At 37.7% G+C, this 22,442-nt stretch overlaps 6 protein-coding genes across 6 annotated transcripts; 2 read left to right on the top strand and 4 right to left on the bottom strand.

The window, feature by feature from the left end:
• Positions 1-690: 690 nt before the first annotated feature.
• Positions 691-945, bottom strand: LOTGIDRAFT_66579 (hypothetical protein; the record flags this gene model as incomplete). Its single annotated transcript, XM_009064192.1, has 1 exon — positions 691-945. A coding segment is annotated over one exon (255 nt), but the record flags the coding sequence as incomplete, so codon positions are not given.
• Positions 946-1,389: 444 nt separating this feature from the next.
• LOTGIDRAFT_78223 (hypothetical protein) lies at positions 1,390-1,770 on the bottom strand (the record flags this gene model as incomplete). The annotated part of the gene is made up of 1 exon (XM_009064196.1): positions 1,390-1,770. A coding segment is annotated over one exon (381 nt), but the record flags the coding sequence as incomplete, so codon positions are not given.
• Positions 1,771-10,540: 8,770 nt separating this feature from the next.
• LOTGIDRAFT_166775 (hypothetical protein) lies at positions 10,541-12,834 on the top strand (the record flags this gene model as incomplete). Its single annotated transcript, XM_009064224.1, has 3 exons — positions 10,541-10,789; positions 11,511-11,688; positions 12,077-12,834. The coding sequence occupies 3 exons, from the start codon at positions 10,541-10,543 to the stop codon at positions 12,832-12,834; spliced, it is 1,185 nt and encodes a 394-aa protein (XP_009062472.1).
• Positions 12,835-13,933: 1,099 nt separating this feature from the next.
• LOTGIDRAFT_128291 (hypothetical protein) lies at positions 13,934-14,428 on the bottom strand (the record flags this gene model as incomplete). Its single annotated transcript, XM_009064223.1, has 1 exon — positions 13,934-14,428. A coding segment is annotated over one exon (495 nt), but the record flags the coding sequence as incomplete, so codon positions are not given.
• Positions 14,429-16,159: 1,731 nt separating this feature from the next.
• On the top strand, positions 16,160-17,112 carry LOTGIDRAFT_79115 (hypothetical protein; the record flags this gene model as incomplete). Its single annotated transcript, XM_009064197.1, has 3 exons — positions 16,160-16,259; positions 16,517-16,692; positions 17,029-17,112. Coding segments are annotated over 3 exons (360 nt in total), but the record flags the coding sequence as incomplete, so codon positions are not given.
• Positions 17,113-20,776: 3,664 nt separating this feature from the next.
• LOTGIDRAFT_166773 (hypothetical protein) lies at positions 20,777-22,327 on the bottom strand (the record flags this gene model as incomplete). Its single annotated transcript, XM_009064222.1, has 3 exons — positions 20,777-20,922; positions 21,409-21,543; positions 22,297-22,327. 3 exons carry the CDS (start codon positions 22,325-22,327, stop codon positions 20,777-20,779), a joined length of 312 nt encoding a protein of 103 aa, XP_009062470.1.
• Between the last annotated feature and the right edge of the window lie 115 nt (positions 22,328-22,442).

The raw sequence follows: 22,442 nt of genomic DNA, 5'->3' as shown, positions 1-22,442 counted from the left end.
ACCATTTTAATTGTATACCATTCCAATTGTATATCATTTCAATTGTATATCATTTCTCCGGTATATTATTTCAATTGTATTTCATTTCAATTGTATATCATTCCAATTGTATATCATTCCCCTTGTATATCATTTCAATTGTATACCAGTTCAATTGTATATTATTTCAATGGTATATCATTTCTATGTATACCATTTCAATTGTATATCATTTCTATGTATATCATTTCTATTGTATACCATTTCAGAGCCCCCGTTGAATTCTGGCCCTGATCCAGTTTGTGTGTGAAGATTAAAGAATAATCCAGTTGGTGGGTTTAGAGAAAGATTTAATCGTTCTCGTTGAATTCGTCATATTCCGTGATTCATGTGTTGAAGACTACTGATTTCTAAGAAAAGCCTTCAAAGACCCGCTCACAGTGTTTTATTGAGAAAGGTCGAAGACATGGACAATGGCAATGCCAGCCTGGACTCTGGGGGTACAATCATGGTCCAAGGGGGGGGGGGGGGGGAGGGGGTGGATAACTAAAGGGTTAACTATCGGGATTGAGATTTCAAATGTGACAGTCCTTCCACAATACACAAATCTGTCAAGGAATCTTTCAGACTGTTCTCCCCCTAGAAAATTTTTGAAAAATGGAATTGATTTGGTGCTTTCTGATACACATTTTTGTGTATTGCAGATGTCCCAGTCTCGCTGCCACTGACCATAGTGCAGATGCCCCACTCTCGCTGCCACTGACCATAGTGCAGATGCCCCACTCTCGCTGCCACTGACCATAGTGCAGATGCCCCACTCTCGCTGCCACTGACCGTAGTGCAGATGCCCCACTCTCGCCGCCACTGACCATAGTGCAGATGCCCCACTCTCGCTGCCACTAACCATAGTGCAGATGCCCCACTCTCGCCCCCACTCTCGCCGCCACTGACCATAGTGCAGATGCCCCACTCTCGCCGCCACTGACCATAGTGCAGATGCCCCACTCTCGCCCCCACTCTCGCCGCCACTGACCATAGTGCAGATGCCCCACTCTCGCTGCCACTGACCATAGTGCAGATGCCCCACTCTCGCCCCCACTCTCGCCGCCACTGACCATAGTGCAGATGCCCCACTCTCGCCGCCACTGACCATAGTGCAGATGCCCCACTCTCGCCGCCACTGACCATAGTGCAGATGCCCCACTCTCGCTGCCACTGACCATAGTGCAGATGCCCCACTCTCGCTGCCACTGACCGTAGTGCAGATGCCCCACTCTCGCCCCCACTCTCGTCGTCACTGACCATAGTGCAGATGCCCCACTCTCGCCGCCACTGACCATAGTGCAGATGCCCCACTCTCGCTGCCACTGACCATAGTGCAGATGCCCCACTCTCGCCCCCACTCTCGCCGCCACTGACCATAGTGCAGATGCCCCACTCTCGCCGCCACTGACCATAGTGCAGATGCCCCACTCTCGCCGCCACTGACCATAGTGCAGATGCCCCACTCTCGCTGCCACTGACCATAGTGCAGATGCCCCACTCTCGCTGCCACTGACCGTAGTGCAGATGCCCCACTCTCGCCCCCACTCTCGTCGTCACTGACCATAGTGCAGATGCCCCACTCTCGCCGCCACTGACCATAGTGCAGATGCCCCACTCTCGCTGCCACTGACCATAGTGCAGATGCCCCACTCTCGCCGCCACTGACCATAGTGCAGATGCCCCACTCTCGCCGCCACTGACCATAGTCCAGATGCCCCACTCTCGCTGCCACTGACCATAGTGCAGAGNCGAGTTCTTGCCACAATTCAGAGAGTATTTTACAAGTTTGTACTTTTATTAAAATATTTTGTTGAATTTGTTGATTTGATTTTAGTGTTGTTTTGATTTTTTGATTTCTTGATTTTTGCTTGTTTTATTGATTTTTTGATTTTTTCTTGATTCATTGATATTTTCATTTATTAATCTATTAATTAATTTATTCAAGAATGGCGTTGATATATTAACATTGGCCATTCTGGCGAAAAAGCCTGTTGGGCGTAATTCTCGCTGCTGTCTTATAAATAACATGAAAAACCAGCATCGATATTGATCAAAATGTGTTGGTTATTTTTTTACTCAACGCAAAGATAACAACTTAGGTTCACAATAAGGAGCCTTTCTTCCAGCTGGTCCTTGGTCAAACCTCTTGACAATTTTACAAGGATAACAACTTAGGTTCACAAGGATCCTTTCTACCAGCTGGATCTTGGCCAAACCTCTTGACAATGTTACAAGGATAACAACTTGGGTTCACAGTTAAAGATCCTTTCTACCAGCTGGTCCTTGGCCAAACCTCTTGACAATTTTACAAGGATAACAACTTGGGTTCACAGTTAAATATCCTTTCTACCAGCTGGTCCTTGGCCAAACCTCTTGACAATTTTACAAGGATAACAACTTAGGTTCACAAGGATCCTTTCTACCAGCTGGACCTTGGCCAAACCTCTTGACAATGTTACAAGGATAACAACTTGGGTTCACAGTTAAAGATCCTTTCTACCAGCTGGTCCTTGGCCAAACCTCTTGACAATTTTACAAGGATAACAACTTGGGTTCACAGTTAAATATCCTTTCTACCAGCTGGTCCTTGGCCAAACCTCTTGACAATTTTACAAGGATAACAACTTAGGTTCACAAGGATCCTTTCTACCAGCTGGACCTTGGCCAAACCTCTTGACAATTTTACAAGGATAACAACTTAGGTTCACAAGGATCCTTTCTACCAGCTGATCCTTGACCAAACCTCTTGACAATTTTACAAGGATAACAACTTGGGTTCACAGTTAAAGATCCTTTCTACCAGCTGGTCCTTGGCCAAACCTCTTGACAATTTTACAAGGATAACAACTTGGGTTCACAGTTAAAGATCCTTTTTACCAGCTGGTCCTTGGCCAAACCTCTTGACAATTTTACAAGGATAACAACTTAGGTTCACAAGGATCCTTGCTACCAGCTGATCCTTGACCAAACCTCTTGACAATTTTACAAGGATAACAACTTGGGTTCACAGTTAAAGATCCTTTCTACCAGCTGGCCCTTGTCCTTGGCCAAACCTCTTGACAATTTTACAAGGATAACAACTTGGGTTCACAGTTAAAGATCCTTTCTACCAGCTGGTCCTTGGCCAAACCTCTTGACAATTTTACAAGGATAACAACTTGGGTTCACAGTTAAAGATCCTTTCTACCAGCTGGCCCTTGGCCAAACCTCTTGACAATTTTACAAGGATAACAACTTAGGTTCATAATAAGGATCCTTTCTACCAGCTGGTCTTTGACCAAACCTCTTGACAATTTTACAAGGATAACAACTTGGATTCACAGTTAAAGATCCTTTCTACCAGCTGGTCCTTGGCCAAACCTCTTGACAATTTTACAATGATAACAACTTAGGTTCATAATAAGGATCCTTTCTACCAGCTGGTCCTTGACCAAACCTCTTGACAATTTTACAAGGATAACAACTTGGGTTCACAGTTAAAGATCCTTTCTACCAGCTGGTCCTTGGCCAAACCTCTTGACAATTTTACAAGGATAACAACTTAGGTTCATAATAAGGAACCTTTCTACCAGCTGGTAGATAGCAATAGATGAAGAAATAGTTCCAAAATGAAATCACTGAGCTATAGTTTTCCACCTATAGTTCTCGTTTTTGTCCATGTTTTCCCTGCTTTCTCTGATACCCACACAACTCTGTATGATCATTCATTCTTCCATAATAGACCAATAAAATGGTAAAGGCAATTCTGATGTTGGTAGTGACCGGTTTCAATAGTGGGCTAGCACCACTGGTTACTGTCCCTGGTTTTTGGGGGCCAGTCGTTTACCTCAGACCCTATAGTAATTCCATTAGGGTTCCTATTTCGTCGCTAAATAGATGACGTCGCGCCAAATCCCGGGGTCAATATTTTCATACCTGACTCACCATTCTAGCCCAGTAAAAACAGCGCAGTGTAAACGGTACCAGCCAGTCTAGCAGGCCAATTTGTATGGCAGTGTAAACCCGGCTGTAGATACATACACTTAACACCCTAGGGTAGAGTCATTGTTCCAAACACTAGAGTCATAAGACTAAACACCTCCCGATCTGATTCTAGAGAAATGTTCCTTTATATATACGTTTACCCATCATGTCCGAACCACAACCACATTCGTCCTACTTTTTCGGTTAATAGGACCATGTCAAAACCCGTATTCGTGATTCGATGACGTTTACCAATCAGGAGAAAATGCCCGTTTACAGTCTAATATTGTTAATGGCGTTCAATCTGACCACAGGAAGCAGAAATAGCGACAGGTCCATTAGGCGAACACGATGATTTGGCATGAGTTGCTTTTCTACAGGCAAATTATTTATGATTGACATACAGTGAACCGGTTTGTTTGTAATACCTATAAATTCTTCTCGTAATGTTTACCTCTTTCATTTATTCAACATGACAACTTTGACGACCATTGTGTCAGAACGTTTCATCTTGAATATTCAAATGTTAACATCGAAAGATTTTTTTTTTGGTTTTATTTTTCAAAGCGGAGCAGTGGATTTCCTGAAATAATAATAGCCATATCAAAACTGCATGTGTTGGGTAGTGTAGTCTCTTACAGGTAACTTCACACCGTCACCGGACATTATACACGTTCACAAACTGAAAATCAAAATGATGTAAATAGATAGAAGCTATAAGTGTCTCCAATACAGAAACAAAGACTAGAAAATCAGAATGGTTTAAATAGAAACTATAAGTGTCTCTGATACAAATACAAAGACTAGAAAATCAGAATGGTTTAAATAGAAACTATAAGTGTCTCTGATACATATACAAAGACTAGAAAATCAGAATGGTGTAAATAGAAGCTGTAAGTGTCTCTGATACACATACACAGACTAGAAAATCAGAATGGTGTAAATAGAAGCTGTAAGTGTCTCTGATACACATACAAAGACTAGAAAATCAGAATGGTGTAAATAGAAGCTATAAGTGTCACTGATACACATACAAAGACTAGAAAATCAGAATGGTGTAAATAGAAGCTATAAGTGTCTCTAATACAGAAACAAAGACTAGAAAATCAGAATGGTGTAAATAGAAGCTATAAGTGTCCCTGATACACATACAAAGACTAGAAAATCAGAATGGTGTAAATAGAAGCTATAAGTGTCCCTAATACACATACAAAGACTAGAAAAACAGAATGGTGTAAATAGAAGCTATAAGTGTCTCTGATACACATACAAAGACTAGAAAAACAGAATGGTGTAAATAGAAGCTATAAGTGTCTCTGATACACATACAAAGACTAGAAAAACAGAATGGTGTAAATAGAAGCTATAAGTGTCTCTGATACACATACAAAGACTAGAAAAACAGAATGGTGTAAATAGAAGCTATAAGTGTCTCTGATACACATACAAAGACTAGACTCTTTTATTTGAAACGACGAGCACAATATTATTACATGGTGAAATAACAGACACATTTCATGGCAACTACGAAATCACAGGAGAATCATGGCCAGGATCACTAATTATATGGTGGCTAATTAAGGTAATTCATTAAGAGAAAACAACTCGCGTGCTGACGGTTGATATTTGTATATTCAGACTCGTAATGGAATTAGTCCCAAGACTTGACCTTCCGGTGTATGTGACATGCCAAAGGCCAACACTTAAAGTTACTCATAAGAGGCTTCCCCTGGCCACGTATTCTCGAAACGATCTTAGTGCTAGGATATCCTAGGTTCTTATCTTCTAACATTGATTCTAGGATATCCTAGGTTCTTATCTTCTAACATTGATTCCAGCACTAGGAGCATTTCGAGAATACGTTCACTGACCTGTATGTTTTATATGGAAAGCGGCCCGTGGCTAGTACATGGATGAAAGGCGTGAGGTCTTACAGAAGTGGGGGAAGGGGGGTAGGTGTATACGCGTCCTGATTAACAGGGTTCCCTCTGGTTTTCTAGCCTTTTTATTAAGTTCTAGAGCCACAACATAGTGAGAGAATTTCCTGTGGCCAGTGGTGGATGGTTCTTGTAAATTAATAGCTGCATTTTTTTCAACCAAAAAAGAGAATGAAGAATTTTCGAAAAGCAAAACCGAAAGTAGAGCCAACATAAAACCCTCGTTGGGTTCGCTATCCCACAATTTGTTATTGTTATCAACTTTACACGCTTTGATTGGTTAAATATCACGTCATTATAACGAGACTGTGGAAGAAAACTTGTTAGACTACAATGGAGACGAAAGATATTTGAAAAAAAAAACATTTAAATTGTAAACTAATTTTAATAAGATTGAATCGCATTATCAGCATTATGATAAATCAGCTCAGCCGACATCCACAGAACCACTATAAAGAGAGCTTGAAGCTTAACGTGGAATAAATTCTTTGGATTCAAATACTTACTCACTTAAATACCTGATACCACTTTCATTATGAAATACTTACTCACTTAGCTACCTGATACCACTTTCATTATGAAATACTTACTCACTTAAATACCTGATACTTCTTTCATTATGAAATACTTACTCACTTAGACACCTGATACTTCTTTCATTATGAAATACTTACTCACTTAGACACCTGATACTTCTTTCATTATGAAATACTTACTCACTTAGACACCTGATACCTCTTTCATTATGAAATACTTACTCACTTAGCTACCTGATACCACTTTCATTATGAAATACTTACTCACTTAGACACCTGATACCACTTTCATTATGAAATACTTACTTATAATAGATATACTTCCTCGTATAAAAAGTTCAGCAGCTGCTACCATGGTGTTTGGATTTCGTGTTTTGGATCGTTAGTACTTGGTTTATTTATACACGGTATGAATTATCATTTATTCCGAGTCTCTATAGTCAAATTATACAGTTACAAATTATACAGTGACATTTAATACAAAGTCCCCAATCTCATTCAAATTCTGGCCGCGTAACTATCGAAACTATCTAAGCACTTGGCTAGCTTAACTTCTAACACTGTTTCTAGGATATCCTAGAGTCTTAACTTCTAACACTGTTTCTAAGATATCCTAGAGTCTTAACTTCTAACACTGTTTCTAGGACACCTAGGGTCTTCACGTCTAACAATGTTTCTAGGATATCCTAGGGTCTTATCTTCAAACACTGTTTCTAGGATATCCTAGGGTCTTATCTTCTAACACTGTTTCTAGGATATCCTAGAGTCCTAACTTCTAACACTGTTTCTAGGATATCCTAGAGTCTTAACTTCTAACACTGTTTCTAGGACACCTAGGGTCTTCACGTCTAACAATGTTTCTAGGATATCCTAGGGTCTTATCTTCAAACACTGTTTCTAGGATATCCTAGGGTCTTATCTTCTAACACTGTTTCTAGGATATCCTAGGGTCTTAACCTCTAACACTGCTTCTAGGATATCCTAGTCTCTTAACTTCTTACAGTGTTTCTAGGATATCCTAGTCTCTTAACTTCTTACACTGTTTCTAGGATATCCTAGGGTCTTAACTTCTAACAGTGTTTCTAGGATATCCTATGGTCTTATCTTCTAACATTGATTCTAGGATATCCTAGGTTCGTAACTTCTAACACTGTTTCTAGGATATCCTAGTCTCTTAACTTCTTACAGTGTTTCTAGGATATCCTAGAGTCTTAACTTCTAACACTGTTTCTAGGATATCCTAGGTTCTTAACTTCTAACATTGATTCTAGGATATCCTAGGGTCTTAACTTCTAACATTGATTCTAGGATATCCTAGTCTCTTAACTTCTTACAGTGTGTCTAGGATATCCTAGAGTCTTAACTTCTTACATTGATTCTAGGATATCCTAGGTTATTATCTTCTAACACTGTTTCTAGGATATCCTAGTCTCTTAACTGTTTCTAGGATATCCTAGAGTCTTAACTTCTAACACTGTTTCTAGGATATCCTAGGTTCTTAACTTCTAACACTGTTTCTAGGATATCCAAGTCTCTTAATTTCTAACATTGATTCTAGGATATCCTAGGGTCTTAACTTCTTACATTGATTCTAGGATATCCTAGGTTCTTATCTTCTAACATTGATTCTAGGATATCCTAGGGTCTTAACTTCTTACATTGATTCTAGGATATCCTAGGTTATTATCTTCTAACATTGATTCTAGGATATCCTAGGGTCTTAACTTCAAACACTGTTTCTAGGATATCCTAGTCTCTTAACTTCTAACACTGCTTCTAGGATATCCTAGGGTCTTAACTTCTTACAGTGTTTCTAGGATATCCTAGGGTCTTATCTTCAAACACTGTTTTTAGGATATCCTAGGGTCTTATCTTCTAACACTGTTTCTAGGATATCCTAGGGTCTTAACTTCTTACAGTGTTTCTAGGATATCCTAGGGTCTTATCTTCAAACACTGTTTCTAGGATATCCTAGGGTCTTATCTTCAAACACTGTTTCTAGGATATCCTAGGGTCTTAACTTCTTACAGTGTTTCTAGGATATCCTAGTCTCTTAACTTCTTACACTGTTTCTAGGATATCCTAGGGTCTTAACTTCTTACACTGTTTCTAGGATATCCTAGGATCTTAACTTCTAACATTGTTTCTAGGATATCCTAGTCTCTTAACTTCTTACAGTGTTTCTAGGATATCCTAGGGTCTTATCTTCTAACATTGATTCTAGGATATCCTAGGGTCTTAACTTCTAACATTGATTCTAGGATATCCTAGTCTCTTATCTTCTAACACTGTTTCTAGGATATCCTAGGGTCTTAACTTCTTACAGTGTTTCTAGGATATCCTAGGGTCTTATCTTCAAACACTGTTTCTAGGATATCCTAGGGTCTTATCTTCAAACACTGTTTCTAGGATATCCTAGGGTCTTAACTTCTTACAGTGTTTCTAGGATATCCTAGTCTCTTAACTTCTTACAGTGTTTCTAGGATATCCTAGGGTCTTATCTTCTAACATTGATTCTAGGATATCCTAGGGTCTTAACTTCTAACATTGTTTCTAGGATATCCTAGTCTCTTAACTTCTAACATTGTTTCTAGGATATCCTAGTCTCTTAACTTCTTACACTGTTTCTAGGATATCCTAGGGTCTTAACTTCTTACATTGATTCTAGGATATCCTAGGTTCTTATCTTCTAACATTGATTCTAGGATATCCTAGGGTCTTAACTTCTTACATTGATTCTAGGATATCCTAGGTTATTATCTTCTAACATTGATTCTAGGATATCCTAGGGTCTTAACTTCTTACAGTGTTTCTAGGATATCCTAGTCTCTTAACTTCTAACACTGCTTCTAGGATATCCTAGGGTCTTAACTTCTTACAGTGTTTCTAGGATATCCTAGGGTCTTAACTTCTAACACTGTTTCTAGGATATCCTAGGGTCTTAACTTCTAACACTGTTTCTAGGATATCCTAGGGTCTTAACTTCTAACACTGTTTCTAGGATATCCTATGGTCTTATCTTCAAACACTGTTTCTAGGATATCCTAGGGTCTTATCTTCTAACACTGTTTCTAGGATATCCTAGAGTCTTAACTTCTAACACTGTTTCTAGGATATCCTAGGGTCTTAACTTCTAACACTGTTTCTAGGATATCCTAGGGTCTTAACTTCTAACATTGTTTCTAGGATATCCTAGAGTCTTAACTTCTAACACTGTTTCTAGGATATCCTAGGGTCTTAAGATAACTTCTAACACTGTTTCTAGGATATTCTATGGTCTTATCTTTTAACACTGTTTCTAGGATATCCTAGGGTCTTAACTTCTAACACTGTTTCTAAGATATCCTAGGGTCTTAGCTTCTAACACAGTTTCTTACGCCCAATCGTGTGTTCATTATTTCTAAAATTCTTCTGTACCAACAATCCCACACCGCACACCGTCTATTCGCGGCTTTATCATGGAAGAGACAGATGGCAAATCAGGCCAACCGAGCTACCAATTCAATTGCTAGACTTATTATTTATCCTGAAAAACAACAACCAGAGATTCCCAGTCGATAGCAGGCAGTTGGTAACAACAGAAAAAATAGCTGCCTGCCTTTTGTACTTTAGTAGTGTTATTTACAGTCTTAATGGTACATAAAACGATGGCAAGAGAATTCATGAAGGGCATTCGAGAGAATTCGAGTCGAAAACAGCTAGCTGAGATTGACGCAGTTTGGAGTTTTTCAGTTTTAGGAAACCGAGGACAAAAATAGTTTGTGTTTTTTCTAGTAGAAGGAACGGTTATTTTCAGCATAGCGTGACAAATTCTTATTGCGCGTTACAAACAAACATACTTTTGGTTAAAACATTTTGAAAATTGTGTACATATTGCCCGTGTTGTGTATTTGTGTACTGGTGTATTTCCACCAAAACTTGTGTGAAGGTTGAAACGAAAACATGATTAGATGGCTTGACTTAAACAATATTTTATAAATACTTTACACGTGAACAAATACCTCAATCAGAGTTTTGGAAACATACCATTATAGCTAATACTTTTCCGTCACCCGTGCGTTTATATAAACGCTTGTAAATATGTACAACCGTTTGCGAAAACCAGACGCAAGCAGCAAACGTAAACGTTTCAACAACGAACAATGGAGAGAAAGTTGTAGCAAGAGTTTTGAGAAACTTGATAAGACAGATGTTAAACATTTATTTGAAGCCTTGAGACTTGGAAAGATTCATCTAGTGAAATTTATTTTGGACGCAACGGAAAATAAACTACAGAATTGTCGAGATATAGACGGTCGGACTCCTTTAATAGCTAGCTGTTTACTCAAGGTAAGACTTGATTGACAGATATAGTGCAATATTTCAAAAGCGATAAAGAACTTTGCTGAGTGAAAACCACCCACTCTCGCTTCCAATTTTATTTCTATAAGTCTCCTTTGTTTATCAGAGACACTTTTGGAGAAAAACGTGAACGGAATTCTACACAGTGGCGTTTCTAGGAAACATTAGGCGAGGGGGTCGAGCAGGGGCCAAAATATTTTCATGGGGGGCCATAGACCATTCTTTCGCTAGGTAAACTAGAAAAAACATTGAAAGTGAGGAGGGGGCAAAATCGTTACAGCTTATATTGTCTAGTGAGAGGAGCATGCCCCCTGCCCCTCCCCCGTACAAAAGCCACTGAGTCTATATAACTATAAGTCTATCCTGTACTTTGTGATGACGTTTTACCAGTTTGAAATCTCTTCAAATTCATCAACCTAAAAGGGATTGTAAAGAGGTTTTTTAAAATTTTTATGTGTATCAGGGACACTGATAACATCAACTTACACCATTTCAATTTTCATTCCGACGTCTGTGGTTCTTGCAATTTCACTTACACAGACGCGTTTTATGACGCCAGTAGAGGGGAACGAGTTAGTTTTAGTGGACTTGCAAGAACCACGGACGTCGAAATGAATATTGAAATGGTGTAAATTGATGCTATCAGTATCCCCGATACACGTAAAAAGTTTACAAACCTCTTTACAATCTCTTTAATTTATAATTGTAGGAAGAATCAACTCGGGACCAGTTGACGAAGTTACTTCTGGGGAAGAACGCCAACGTGAACCTGGTAGATAGTGACGGGCGAAGTGCCTTGAGTCATGCTTGTGAGAGAAAATGTAACGATATAGTCTTGATGTTGATTCAAGTTCACAATATAGACCCTGATTTTCCCGACAAATCCGGTAAGTATCGGGCATTAGTTCTCTTTCTCATAGGAACAGTAGATCACAATATATCGGGTTTCGGGGTGTATCTAGGTATTTGACGCAGTGTGTAAAAGCTTGACATCGTTGGTGAGGGTGTGTGGGGTAAGTAAGGGTGGGGTTAAAACAATTCCCCAGGTCTAAAGCTACGTACCGGAATACGTAGGCACGAACAATCCAGTCATCTTGTTAATTTGTTAATGCATACTCTGGTTATTTTTAAACCAAAATGTCATCCAAAATAGAAAATCGATCAAAATACATTAATCTGACTGTTTGGAAAGAATTCATTTTTATTGCTGTCTGTCTCAGGTCATCAGAAGGTCATTTGGAAACAATTCAGAATTAATAACAACTTTCTTTTCAGGCAATACTCCTCTGATATATTGTGCTCGAGAAGGAAATGACGTAGCTCTTGAGATCTTGGTAAAAAGTTTCCGGAGACTCGGACTGAAGGTAGATCACGTCAATGATCAAGGATTCTCTGCTCTTCTGGAAGCCGCCCGCAATACCAACTTAACCTGCGCTCAAATTCTAGTTGCGCAAGGACGAGCCCAAAAGAGTCTTCGAGACAAACAAACTGGACGCACGGCTGCCGAATGGTTTCAGTCGAAAGGTTACGAACGATCTGATTTATCATTCTTGTGTGGAAATGCAAAATTTGTCCGAGCAGTAAAACTTACGTCAATCCTGAAAAGCAAAACCTTTGGAGTCGCGAAGCCGGCTGCTACTCAGAAGAGGCACAGCATCGTTGAGACCCACGAAAAAAAACGAGTGAAACACCGTAGTAAGAGTGTTACACCGCGACCTAAAGATGTCGGGCTCTGTGAGCTTCGTCGGAAAGCGAGATACCACAAGCAACGTTCTGCTGACTCGCAAGCCAGGGACGTAGTGTTAGAAGCAGATGGTCCTGTTACCATGGTCACAACAGTCATTTCAACGTTAACAGAATTTGGCAAACTTTCTCTGAACGAAGACAGGAAAGCCCATAAAGAAACTGCGAGCTCTGTGGAGTCTAGTGACGAGATGAAAGCTCTACTTCCGGTTTTGTCGACCATACCGATACCAGCTTCTGAAACACACGGCGATTCTGAATTCCTATCGATTGGAAGAACCGATATTTAGCACAAATGTCAGACAACAATAATTGCTTTTGGTACTATCGTCTGATTTGTTCAAGAATTGACTAGAGCTCAACTTCGACCCATGTTTCGGACGAAACAATCCTCATCAGGACAGCTAGTTAATTGGGTAGAAATAGTAATATGTAGGATCGTTCACTTTTTACAGAGTTATCGTGAAATAAAGTTATGATACGTTACGAGCTCATCTAAACTTATCGACCCACGTTTCAGATACACAATCCTCAGCATTACAGCTAGAGTTGAGTAGGAAAAACTGTAGAAATATACATCCTGCACCCAGAGATCTCAAACTACACTGGAGAAATTTGGACATAATTTAATGTTTTAGTTAACATCGAGCATTTGCTTTAAAGTAGTCCGAAACACGCGATCTCATACCTAGTTTCTGTCAAGCGGACGAACAGCGGGCCCGTCATGTCGCGTTTTCCACTTTCGTGATTTACCGTTATCTTTGCGCATGTTTGCAGACAATGAGTCTCCCACCCCCAATACCCCAGCCACCCTTTCACTCACAGTACTATGCTAGATTCTAATGAATATAGTTTGAACTCTTATCTTACCCCTGTTTGTAAGTTGATTGTGGAGGTAAATAAATGTTCCAAATTTAAAACTTGTTTCTTTAAATAACTTTTAATATTACCAGTATCTTCATTTACTCCAGTTTTTTGATGAGAAAATATGAAATTGTTTTCGATAAGACCAACTTAATTTTTAAAGTGACAGTACAAGCATTCTTCACACTTTGCAAAACTGTTAGATAATCTATCGTCCCTTTAAACACAATTCGAATGTATCTGTTGAGTCTTTTTGATTTTTTCATTCAAGCATCAACTTGAGTCTTGTTTTCTGAGCCTAATATAAAATCAATGTGCCACCATTTTCAACCTGAAATCGTTTTCGTATCGGCGAATAAAGCCTGAAGATCTGCATTTTAATCAGAGTAGATAGTAGATAATGAAAATGCAGGCGAATGAGCTCTATTCACAAAATGTATATCTTCATCCAAGACAGAGCAGCTTCACAATGTCAAGCTATTACGAACATCTAATACCTTGATTCCAATAAAAACCTTTATTGTATCACGGAATGCAGCAATTTGATTGGTATGATGCAGCAATTTGATTGGTATGATGCAGCAATTTGATTGGTATGATGCAGCAATTTGATTGGTATGATGCAGTAATTTGATTGGTATGATGCTGCAATTTGATTGGTATGATGCAGTAATTTGATTGGTATGATGCTGCAATTTGATTGGTATGATGCAGTAATTTGATTGGTATGATGCTGCAATTTGATTGGTATGATGCAGTAATTTGATTGGTATGATGCAGTAATTTGATTGGTATGATGCAGCAATTTGATTGGTATGATGCTGCAATTTGATTGGTATGATGCAGTAATTTGATTGGTATGATGCAGCAATTTGATTGGTATGATGCTGCAATTTGATTGGTATGATGCAGCAATTTGATTGGTATGATGCAGTAATTTGATTGATATGATGCAGCAATTTGATCGGTATGATGCAGCAATTTGATTGATATGATGCAGCAATTTGATTGGTATGATGCTGTAATTTGATTGATATGATGCAGTAATTTGATTGGTATGATGCAGTAATTTGATTGGTATGATGCAGCAATATGATTGGTATGATGCAGTAATTTGATTGGAATGATATAAATAGAATGTCACCAGATTATGGAATTGTTTTGTAATCTGCTGAAAAGCACGAAGATTATTTTAATCCGTAGATAATGAAAAAAAACAGACAAATGAGCGTTCTTCAGAAAAAATAGGTTGACTTTTCAGATCCCTGACATAGGCGTAAGGGACGCCCCAAATATTATCATATCGGGCAGTAATTGAATTGCTCCATTAAAAACGTCTATGATACAATAAAGGTGGCTATTGCAGTCAAGGTATAAGAAGAGGTAATAATTTGACAATGTCAAGATGTGATACAAGAAAGGTGACTATTGCATAAGAAGAAATAATAGGTTGACATTGTGAAGATGGGTACAGAAGGACGCAAAGAACTCTAATGAACCCTGAGTCCAGGTGAATGCCACTGAGTTGTGTTTTATCACCTGAACGGATGTTTGTATCTCTAAACCTCTCATCACCATGATAACATTCTAATTATGTCATATTCATCCCTAAATAACACCAAGTCAACAAAGGTCAGGATGAAGGGTTAGGGTCAGTCTATTTTCAGAAACTATACTGCCGACCTTCAAAGATGATAGCGATAGTTAAAGATACAGGTCCAGTTAGTTCAATTTTATCACACCGTTTATGTATTTACAATTCAATGAATTGAATGAATATGGACAATAATAAACCGATGCTCCCAAGAGACTGTTGAGCCCCCGCCCGTAAGGACCTCCACTCCTAAAAAATATTAACAAGCATTAATTTGACTTACAGAGTTGTCTCAGAATGAGGAAAGCATATGTTGAAAAGGTCTTACCCGGCGGAGAGGTCCCAACCCGATTAAGTCCACAGGCCCCATTCATCCAGTTGAGCCACTGTCCAACTGATCAATTTCTGACCAACTTCTATGTGGAATGGTATCTTTAAATGAAGGGTTTTCACGCTGAAGGAGATTAAGGGACAGTATAAAGAGAAGAAGAAATGTTGAAATTGTTAAAGTATTAGAGACAGTGTGTATAATAATCACTAGAACTGTAGAATAACAATCACCATGCTGCCTGTAACCTGCAGTTTTATTCTAGCACTATACCTCTATCTTTGTGTCTTGTCTAGAATGAAAGTGTCGGCGATGTCGGTCCGGTTCAAGGCTTGTGGTAAGTAATACAGACTGGCTTGCTTTGTTGTACATGTTTGTAGTTAAACTAAGATATATTGAAACAGAGCTTGAAACATGTTGTTACTCAGAGTTAAACGTTGTGAGATCTTCAGGCAACTAAAACAGAACCTGAAACATGTTGTTTCTCGGAGTCTAACGTTGTGAGATCTTCAGACAACTAAAACAGAACCTGAAACATGTTGATACTGTGAGTTTCACGTTGTGAGATTTTCAGTTAACTAAAACAGAACCTGAAACATGTTGATACTGGAAGTTAAACGTTGTGAGATCTTCAAATAGTAAAACAGAACCTGAAACATGTTGTTACTCAGAGTTTCACGTTGTGAGAGTGGTCGACAGAGTCCGTGAGAGTTAACCATTTGATAACTTCATCACACACTTGTCCTGTTGAAACTCCACAAATTCCAACGTCTTGACAACTGGTTCGGGGGTGGCGGATTAAAATTGATATATTTTATTTACAGACAACTCAGGGAGTGTCCAGTCGGTAGAATTATCCCCGTGTACCCAACAGCCCTGTGTTTTTCATCATGGTGTTAACGCCACAGTTGGTCTGAATTTTACTTCAGGTGAGTACAAGTTAAATCATCTCCACAAAGTCAATCCATTACAAACTGCGTCTAATACCTTGACATCATTCACCTCTGTTTTTGTATCAACGATTTGATTTGATTAGACGTTAGCAAATACAGCCAATAAATGTCCACGACCTTAAGGCTAGAATTTGCTGAATTCGCTAGCGTAGGCCACAATCCAAATGTAGTACTGTCGAAACGTTGTATTATATATATATTGTTGTTAACAGTGTATACTCTCATCTTTCCAGGAATAACCAGTGCAAGTCTGAAGACTGAAGTATTTGGTATATTAGGGGGAGTACCTATATCCTTTCCTATGCCAAACCCTGACGCCTGTTCAGATTGTGGGGTGACCTGCCCTGTTAACAGTGGTACTAGTTACTCCTATAACAGCACCTTACCTGTATTAAAACAATACCCCACGGTAAGTAAATATTTCATGTCAAGGTCAGGGGTCAATTTCATGACTCTCGAGGCTGAGAGATGCCGGAGAAAAACTATTCTGTGGTACGCTTTTATACCACAGAATCTCATGGTGTCATACAATGAAACGCAGTTTAGTTTAACCATAGAAGTTATGAGATGGCCATTCTTTTTGAATATTATCATGGCCTTTATTTTTCCATGTTTATCGAGGACACTCATAGCTTTAATTTGAACCATTCCAATTTTCAATCAGACGTCTGTGGCTCCTGCAATTCCACCAAAACTAAGCAAACCCTCATATTCACCGAAATCATTTCGTATTCTTTTTTTCTAGTTACAAGTAGTGGTGAAATGGCAACTAGTGGGAGGAAATAAGGACACCGTGGCTTGTGTATTGTTCCCTATATCTATTAAATCAGACGACTCGAAACCAGTTCCGGAATTTAACCAAGAACCTCATTACTTCAAAGAAATGCCAGAATTCCATAAACCAGAGCTTCTTAAACCAGAAGCGGTATTTAATAAACCAGAACCAGTAGTCATCAATAAAGCAGAACCTCATTACACAGAATTTCTTAAACCAGAACCCGAATTTGTAAAACCAGTTCCAGAATTCGTGAAACCAGTTCCAGAATCCAATGAACCAGAACCCTTATTCGTAAAACCAGTTCCATAATCCAATAAACCAGAACCCTTATTCTAAAACCAGTTCCATAATCCAATAAACTGGAACCAGTATTCCATAAACCAAAACCAATTATCAATAAACCAGAATCAGTATTCTTTTTTTTTATCTTGTAAAACCAGAATCAGTATTTAATAAACCAGAATCAGTATTTAATAAACCAGAAGCAGTTACCAAAATGAATAACTGAGTTCCAAAATAAAAGAGAAAAAATAAACCATGTCAAACCAGCAATAGAATGTTATATCTTTAACCATCAATTTGGGGCTGATCATTGAGCTGTGCAAGGAATGAGAATTTCCAACTCCCACATCACAATCAGTTGGACAAATAGTCCTGACAACATGTATAATGTATAGTGTTAGATTAAGGTGGCTACTTTGTTCCCTACTAATGCCTCAGACATTTTTTTGCAGCTAAATGGTGTCCACGGAACTAGTTTAATCAATAGTTTCACCAAAGACCTGGATTTTCAGATGGAAAATTTTCAAACAATGTTTCCAAAATACTGACTTGTAATATATCAGCCACAAAATACCATAATTTTATCATAACCCTCAACAATTAAACAATAACAGTTAAGAATATAAACCCTTCATTTTAATAAAAATATTACAACACATGACCAGCACAATAATACACAGCACATTAAACACAGCACAATAATACACAGCACATTAAACACAGCACATTAAACACAAATAGAAATTTATTAAGAATTTTAATATTGATTGTAATAATAGTAACGTTAAAGATGGGTTTCCTTACTTTCAGTGTAAAATTAAGCAATTAAGAGTTATAACCAATCATAAATGTCCATGTGTGTACAGCCTGGATAAACAAAAAAAAGACTTTTTTACCTTTCTTGATCAGTCACTCATTGGAATTCTGCTGGTTATAACTAAAAATAAGGGAACCCATCTTTAATCTTAGAAAACTTTTCATTGATTAACACTAGACTTCTAGTTTGTACCTGATATTTAAATTCACTTAGAAAACATTGTCCCATATTTTGGGTCAAAAAGTCATATTTTTGAATTTTTTGAAAAATAAAGTGGGGATGCAAACCATTTTTCTTGGGGGGCAACCCTACTCCCGGTGTCACTGCTGGGCGCATAGAACTATTTTAGTCCCACGGCCACAAGACAATATAAGACAAGATATTATGCTTATTATGACAAGGATAAGATATAGAGACAATTTTTAACAATATCTAATAAAATAAAGAAAGGGAGATAACTAGAAAATAAATACAAGAATAAAAACAATGAACAAGTTTAATCCAGCAATGATATTCATGTATATCCAAGTATAATTCAAAACATAAAGAGTCCATTTTTGTAGGCAGTATACATAGTAATCAACAGATAGTAAGTTTAGTCTGTATAGTTTAATTTCTACTTATTCTCCCTATAACTAAAATAGACTACTCTCTTGTTTACGTTTTGAATCAGGGAACAAATATATCTGATTGATTACAGTCTAGTGGAGAATTTTGATTTGGATTTTTTTATGAGAATCTGTTAACCAATGAGCACACAAATAGAAAGAGACTTTCAAATCTTGATATCGTATCCATGGTTGCAGTGGAGTATCTGGGGGGAGGGGGACGCCGGGGAATGCCATACCATGCATACTTTTACAGCCAATATTGGGTTAGATGCTTCTCCGCCCTTTAAGATTAGAAAATTTGATCGCAGGGAAGGCCACCTGGACACCCACCAGTACTAGTATCATCTCAACTACAAAAGAGGAGACAACATGCTATGTTGCCCACTCCCCCCGGTCTATGCCACTGCATGGAGGTACATAACTAGCTTATTAGATATAAATATACCTTGGAATGTGAGGAACTGATTAATTCTGGTAAATATTGTTCAAATGAAATATGTTAAAATATGACAATAAAATAAGAAAACTTTAGTGTGGAATGTTAGAATAAGAATTATCTTGGTCTATATTAAAACAAGACTGAAATTATATCTTACTCTGTCTACAGTGAGTTACCATTCAAATTATAACAATTATTTTTATATGAATTGAAATATCAACTATAAAATACTACTGAGAGTTTTAGATTGTCTTCAGGTTGATGAAAATGTTAACCATTGGAAAAGTTATTATTTGTAACATGATTTTATAGAGGGGAATTTTCAGTCTTACAAGTGTGGTATTTTGAGGTGAATTTTCTGGGATGATCTGGGTGATCTTTTTTGATAGAAATGCCCACATATGCCCATATTTCCACTTTTCACAAGATTGTATGACAGAGGGATGATGTTTAGTTAGGAATTTTTGGTCGAATATTAGTTGGGAGAGAAACGGGAAGACAATTCAAGATCACTCTAAGACTATTAGAATTATATGAACACAATTTTATAGATAACAATTACTGTACTAAATAACTAGCGATGTTTCTACGATGATACTATTCTGTTATTTTGTATCATTACTTGATAAAGACGAAAGTATCATCATCGAAACGTTGCAAGTTATTTATTAAAGTAATTGTTATCCATATAATTGTGTTAATATATTCATACCCGAGTTACTAAATGCCACTTAAGGAAGTTACTATCACTCTAAGATTATCAGAACTATTTTGAAGCTGATATTCCAATCAACACAAACAAATGATAAAATGCATATTAATACCCAGAGTAGAAAGATAGATAATAGATCTAACAATAACATTTTAAATATACCTCTTATATACAAACTATTAAACTCTTTTAACAAAAATATACCTATCTAGTATTGGTTTATTTTCAAACTTTGGCAAAGCAGTAGTACCATTTTGATCTTAATATTTGGTTTAAGTTTAGAAGACATTACTTGACAGAAATATCCAACGCTGGCTCTAAATGAACAGATGACACGAACAACGGATTGTAAAATTCACTGTTTATACCCTGAGTTTGAAATGTTACTCAGATTTTGTTAATCATTAGATTTTAGAATATCAGCCTATTAACGTAATTTATTTTCTTCATCTTAGCATTTTCTGGTGAAGAAACAAGATTGTTGATTGGTTGCTCTGTGTAAGGAGAATTTGTATTAACCAATCAGATTTCAACACAAAAGGCCATTCTCTCAGTCTAACTTGAAACAAGGATGTTCATTGGTTCCTCGATGTTGGAAATAATTTGTATTAGCCAATCTGATTTCAGAAGAAAACTTCCCCTCAGATCTTACAAACTGGAAAAGGAGCTTATTGATTGGCCGTTGAAAACCAACTAAAAAATAAGAGAAACTCTCGGTCAAACAAACAAGGATGTTGATTAGTTGCTTTATGTCGAAAGAATTTCTATTAGCCAATCTGATTTCAAAAGAGAAAACTGTAAATCCATCTTGAAAGAAGGATGTTGATTGGTTGTTGTATGTAAGAAGAATTTGTTCATCTAATTTCATTGCACTCATCACACTGTGACATCACTTCCTGGTGATAGTTCTCTACCTGAATAGTCACATGATAGAAGTCAAACTCAGATTTGAGTAATTTTTTAGCGTTTTGTAAAACGTTGTTATGTGTAACAATATTTTCTGAAAAAAAGAAATTAAAAGAAGTGTAATTATTAAAGAAGATAGGGATTGATATTGTAGAAAGGTTACTAAAAGATAAATATATATTACGATGTTGTTACGTAGGTTTGGAAATGGGGGGGTTGGGCTGGGTTGGATCTTAAGATTCATCTGATCCTCCCAATACAGTTTTTGGATTTGGAAGGTACTAACTGCAATATTATGACGAAATCCAAACAACATATTGGCAAAACATTAATAGCATCAAATGAACTTTTCAGTATATCAAAAACAATCTGATGATGACTTATTCAAGGTCATCAGACTTTCACACGAAGATTGTGAATAAAACTCACAGCCGCCATTTGATCGACGTAACCAAGTAAATGACGTCATGTTGACAACCAACAATCAACTTGGCTTATTTGGTAATCGGGCAGGACAACAAAGTTTGGCATTGCGTTCAGAAAGTCAAAAAAGTTGACTATTTTAGATATTCATACTTACTTATAGCTAAATGCACAGTAAGAGCGTTACGACCCAACGTCAATGACCATATATGGAGACTATGAACAGCCTCTATTCCATGTAAAGATTCGAGTTTATCTTTTACATAATCATAGCTCACATCCCGCGGTGTTCCTGTAAGAAAAATTATACCTTGATCTAGTCTACATCATTATCATTATCTCCCCTTTATCTATCTGTCATAGAACGTAAAACTCCATTCATTTCATTTGTTTGTACCCCCAGTCTCAGAAAGCTAGCGCTGACTAGTATTGCCCAACTTCATTAGCCCACGAGGTGAAGAATAGTAGGATGTAAAACTCCATTCATTTCATTTTTTTTCCCATGATCTACAGTTTACATTCTAAATTCCTATTATTTCATTATCTTTTTTCAAAACAATTCAGATCAGATTACAATTTCGTATTTTTCTGTTTTCTGATATCTTACATTGTCTACATTGTAATATAACAAGTTTTTAACCAAGGTCTGTACGATAGTATTGTAAGCCAATGAAAGTGTGGCATGTAGAACCTGTTTCTTGACAAAATAAGGAATTGTGCGATATAAAAACTTACAGTAAGGCAATACGACAGCCTTTTTGGGTTTTGCAATCCCATAATTCCTAATTTCATCAAGAAAAGGGTTCTACATGACACTTTGATTGGTTAAAAATAATGTCTTTAGAATAAGAATACACTTTCATGGTAGGTTGAAGGCAAAATACTGTGATTGGTGCTGGATTGGATCCATGTTGTCCAGTCTGTATTACTGTACCTAGAGTGAAGACCCATGCTGAGAGAATTGTGGGATATTAAAGTAGAGCAATATGACAGCCTCTTTGTGTTTTGCAATCCCACAATTCCTAATTTTGCGTTTCCAAAATACCTTGATTAGTGTTTGATTGGACGGGATCCATGAGGTCTTGTCTGCAGAACTAAACTCAAAGTGGGGGCCCATGTTCAGAAATAAAGAGAAGTTTTATATCTTACCCTTCCACATAACACGCANAGTATCTCGTAAACGGCAATGGT

Source organism: Lottia gigantea (genome assembly GCF_000327385.1).
Source record: "Lottia gigantea unplaced genomic scaffold LOTGIsca_61, whole genome shotgun sequence".
NCBI classification, from domain to species: domain Eukaryota; kingdom Metazoa; phylum Mollusca; class Gastropoda; family Lottiidae; genus Lottia; species Lottia gigantea.
Note: the sequence above shows the minus strand (reverse complement) of the source record. Positions and strands in the feature narration are given on the sequence as shown.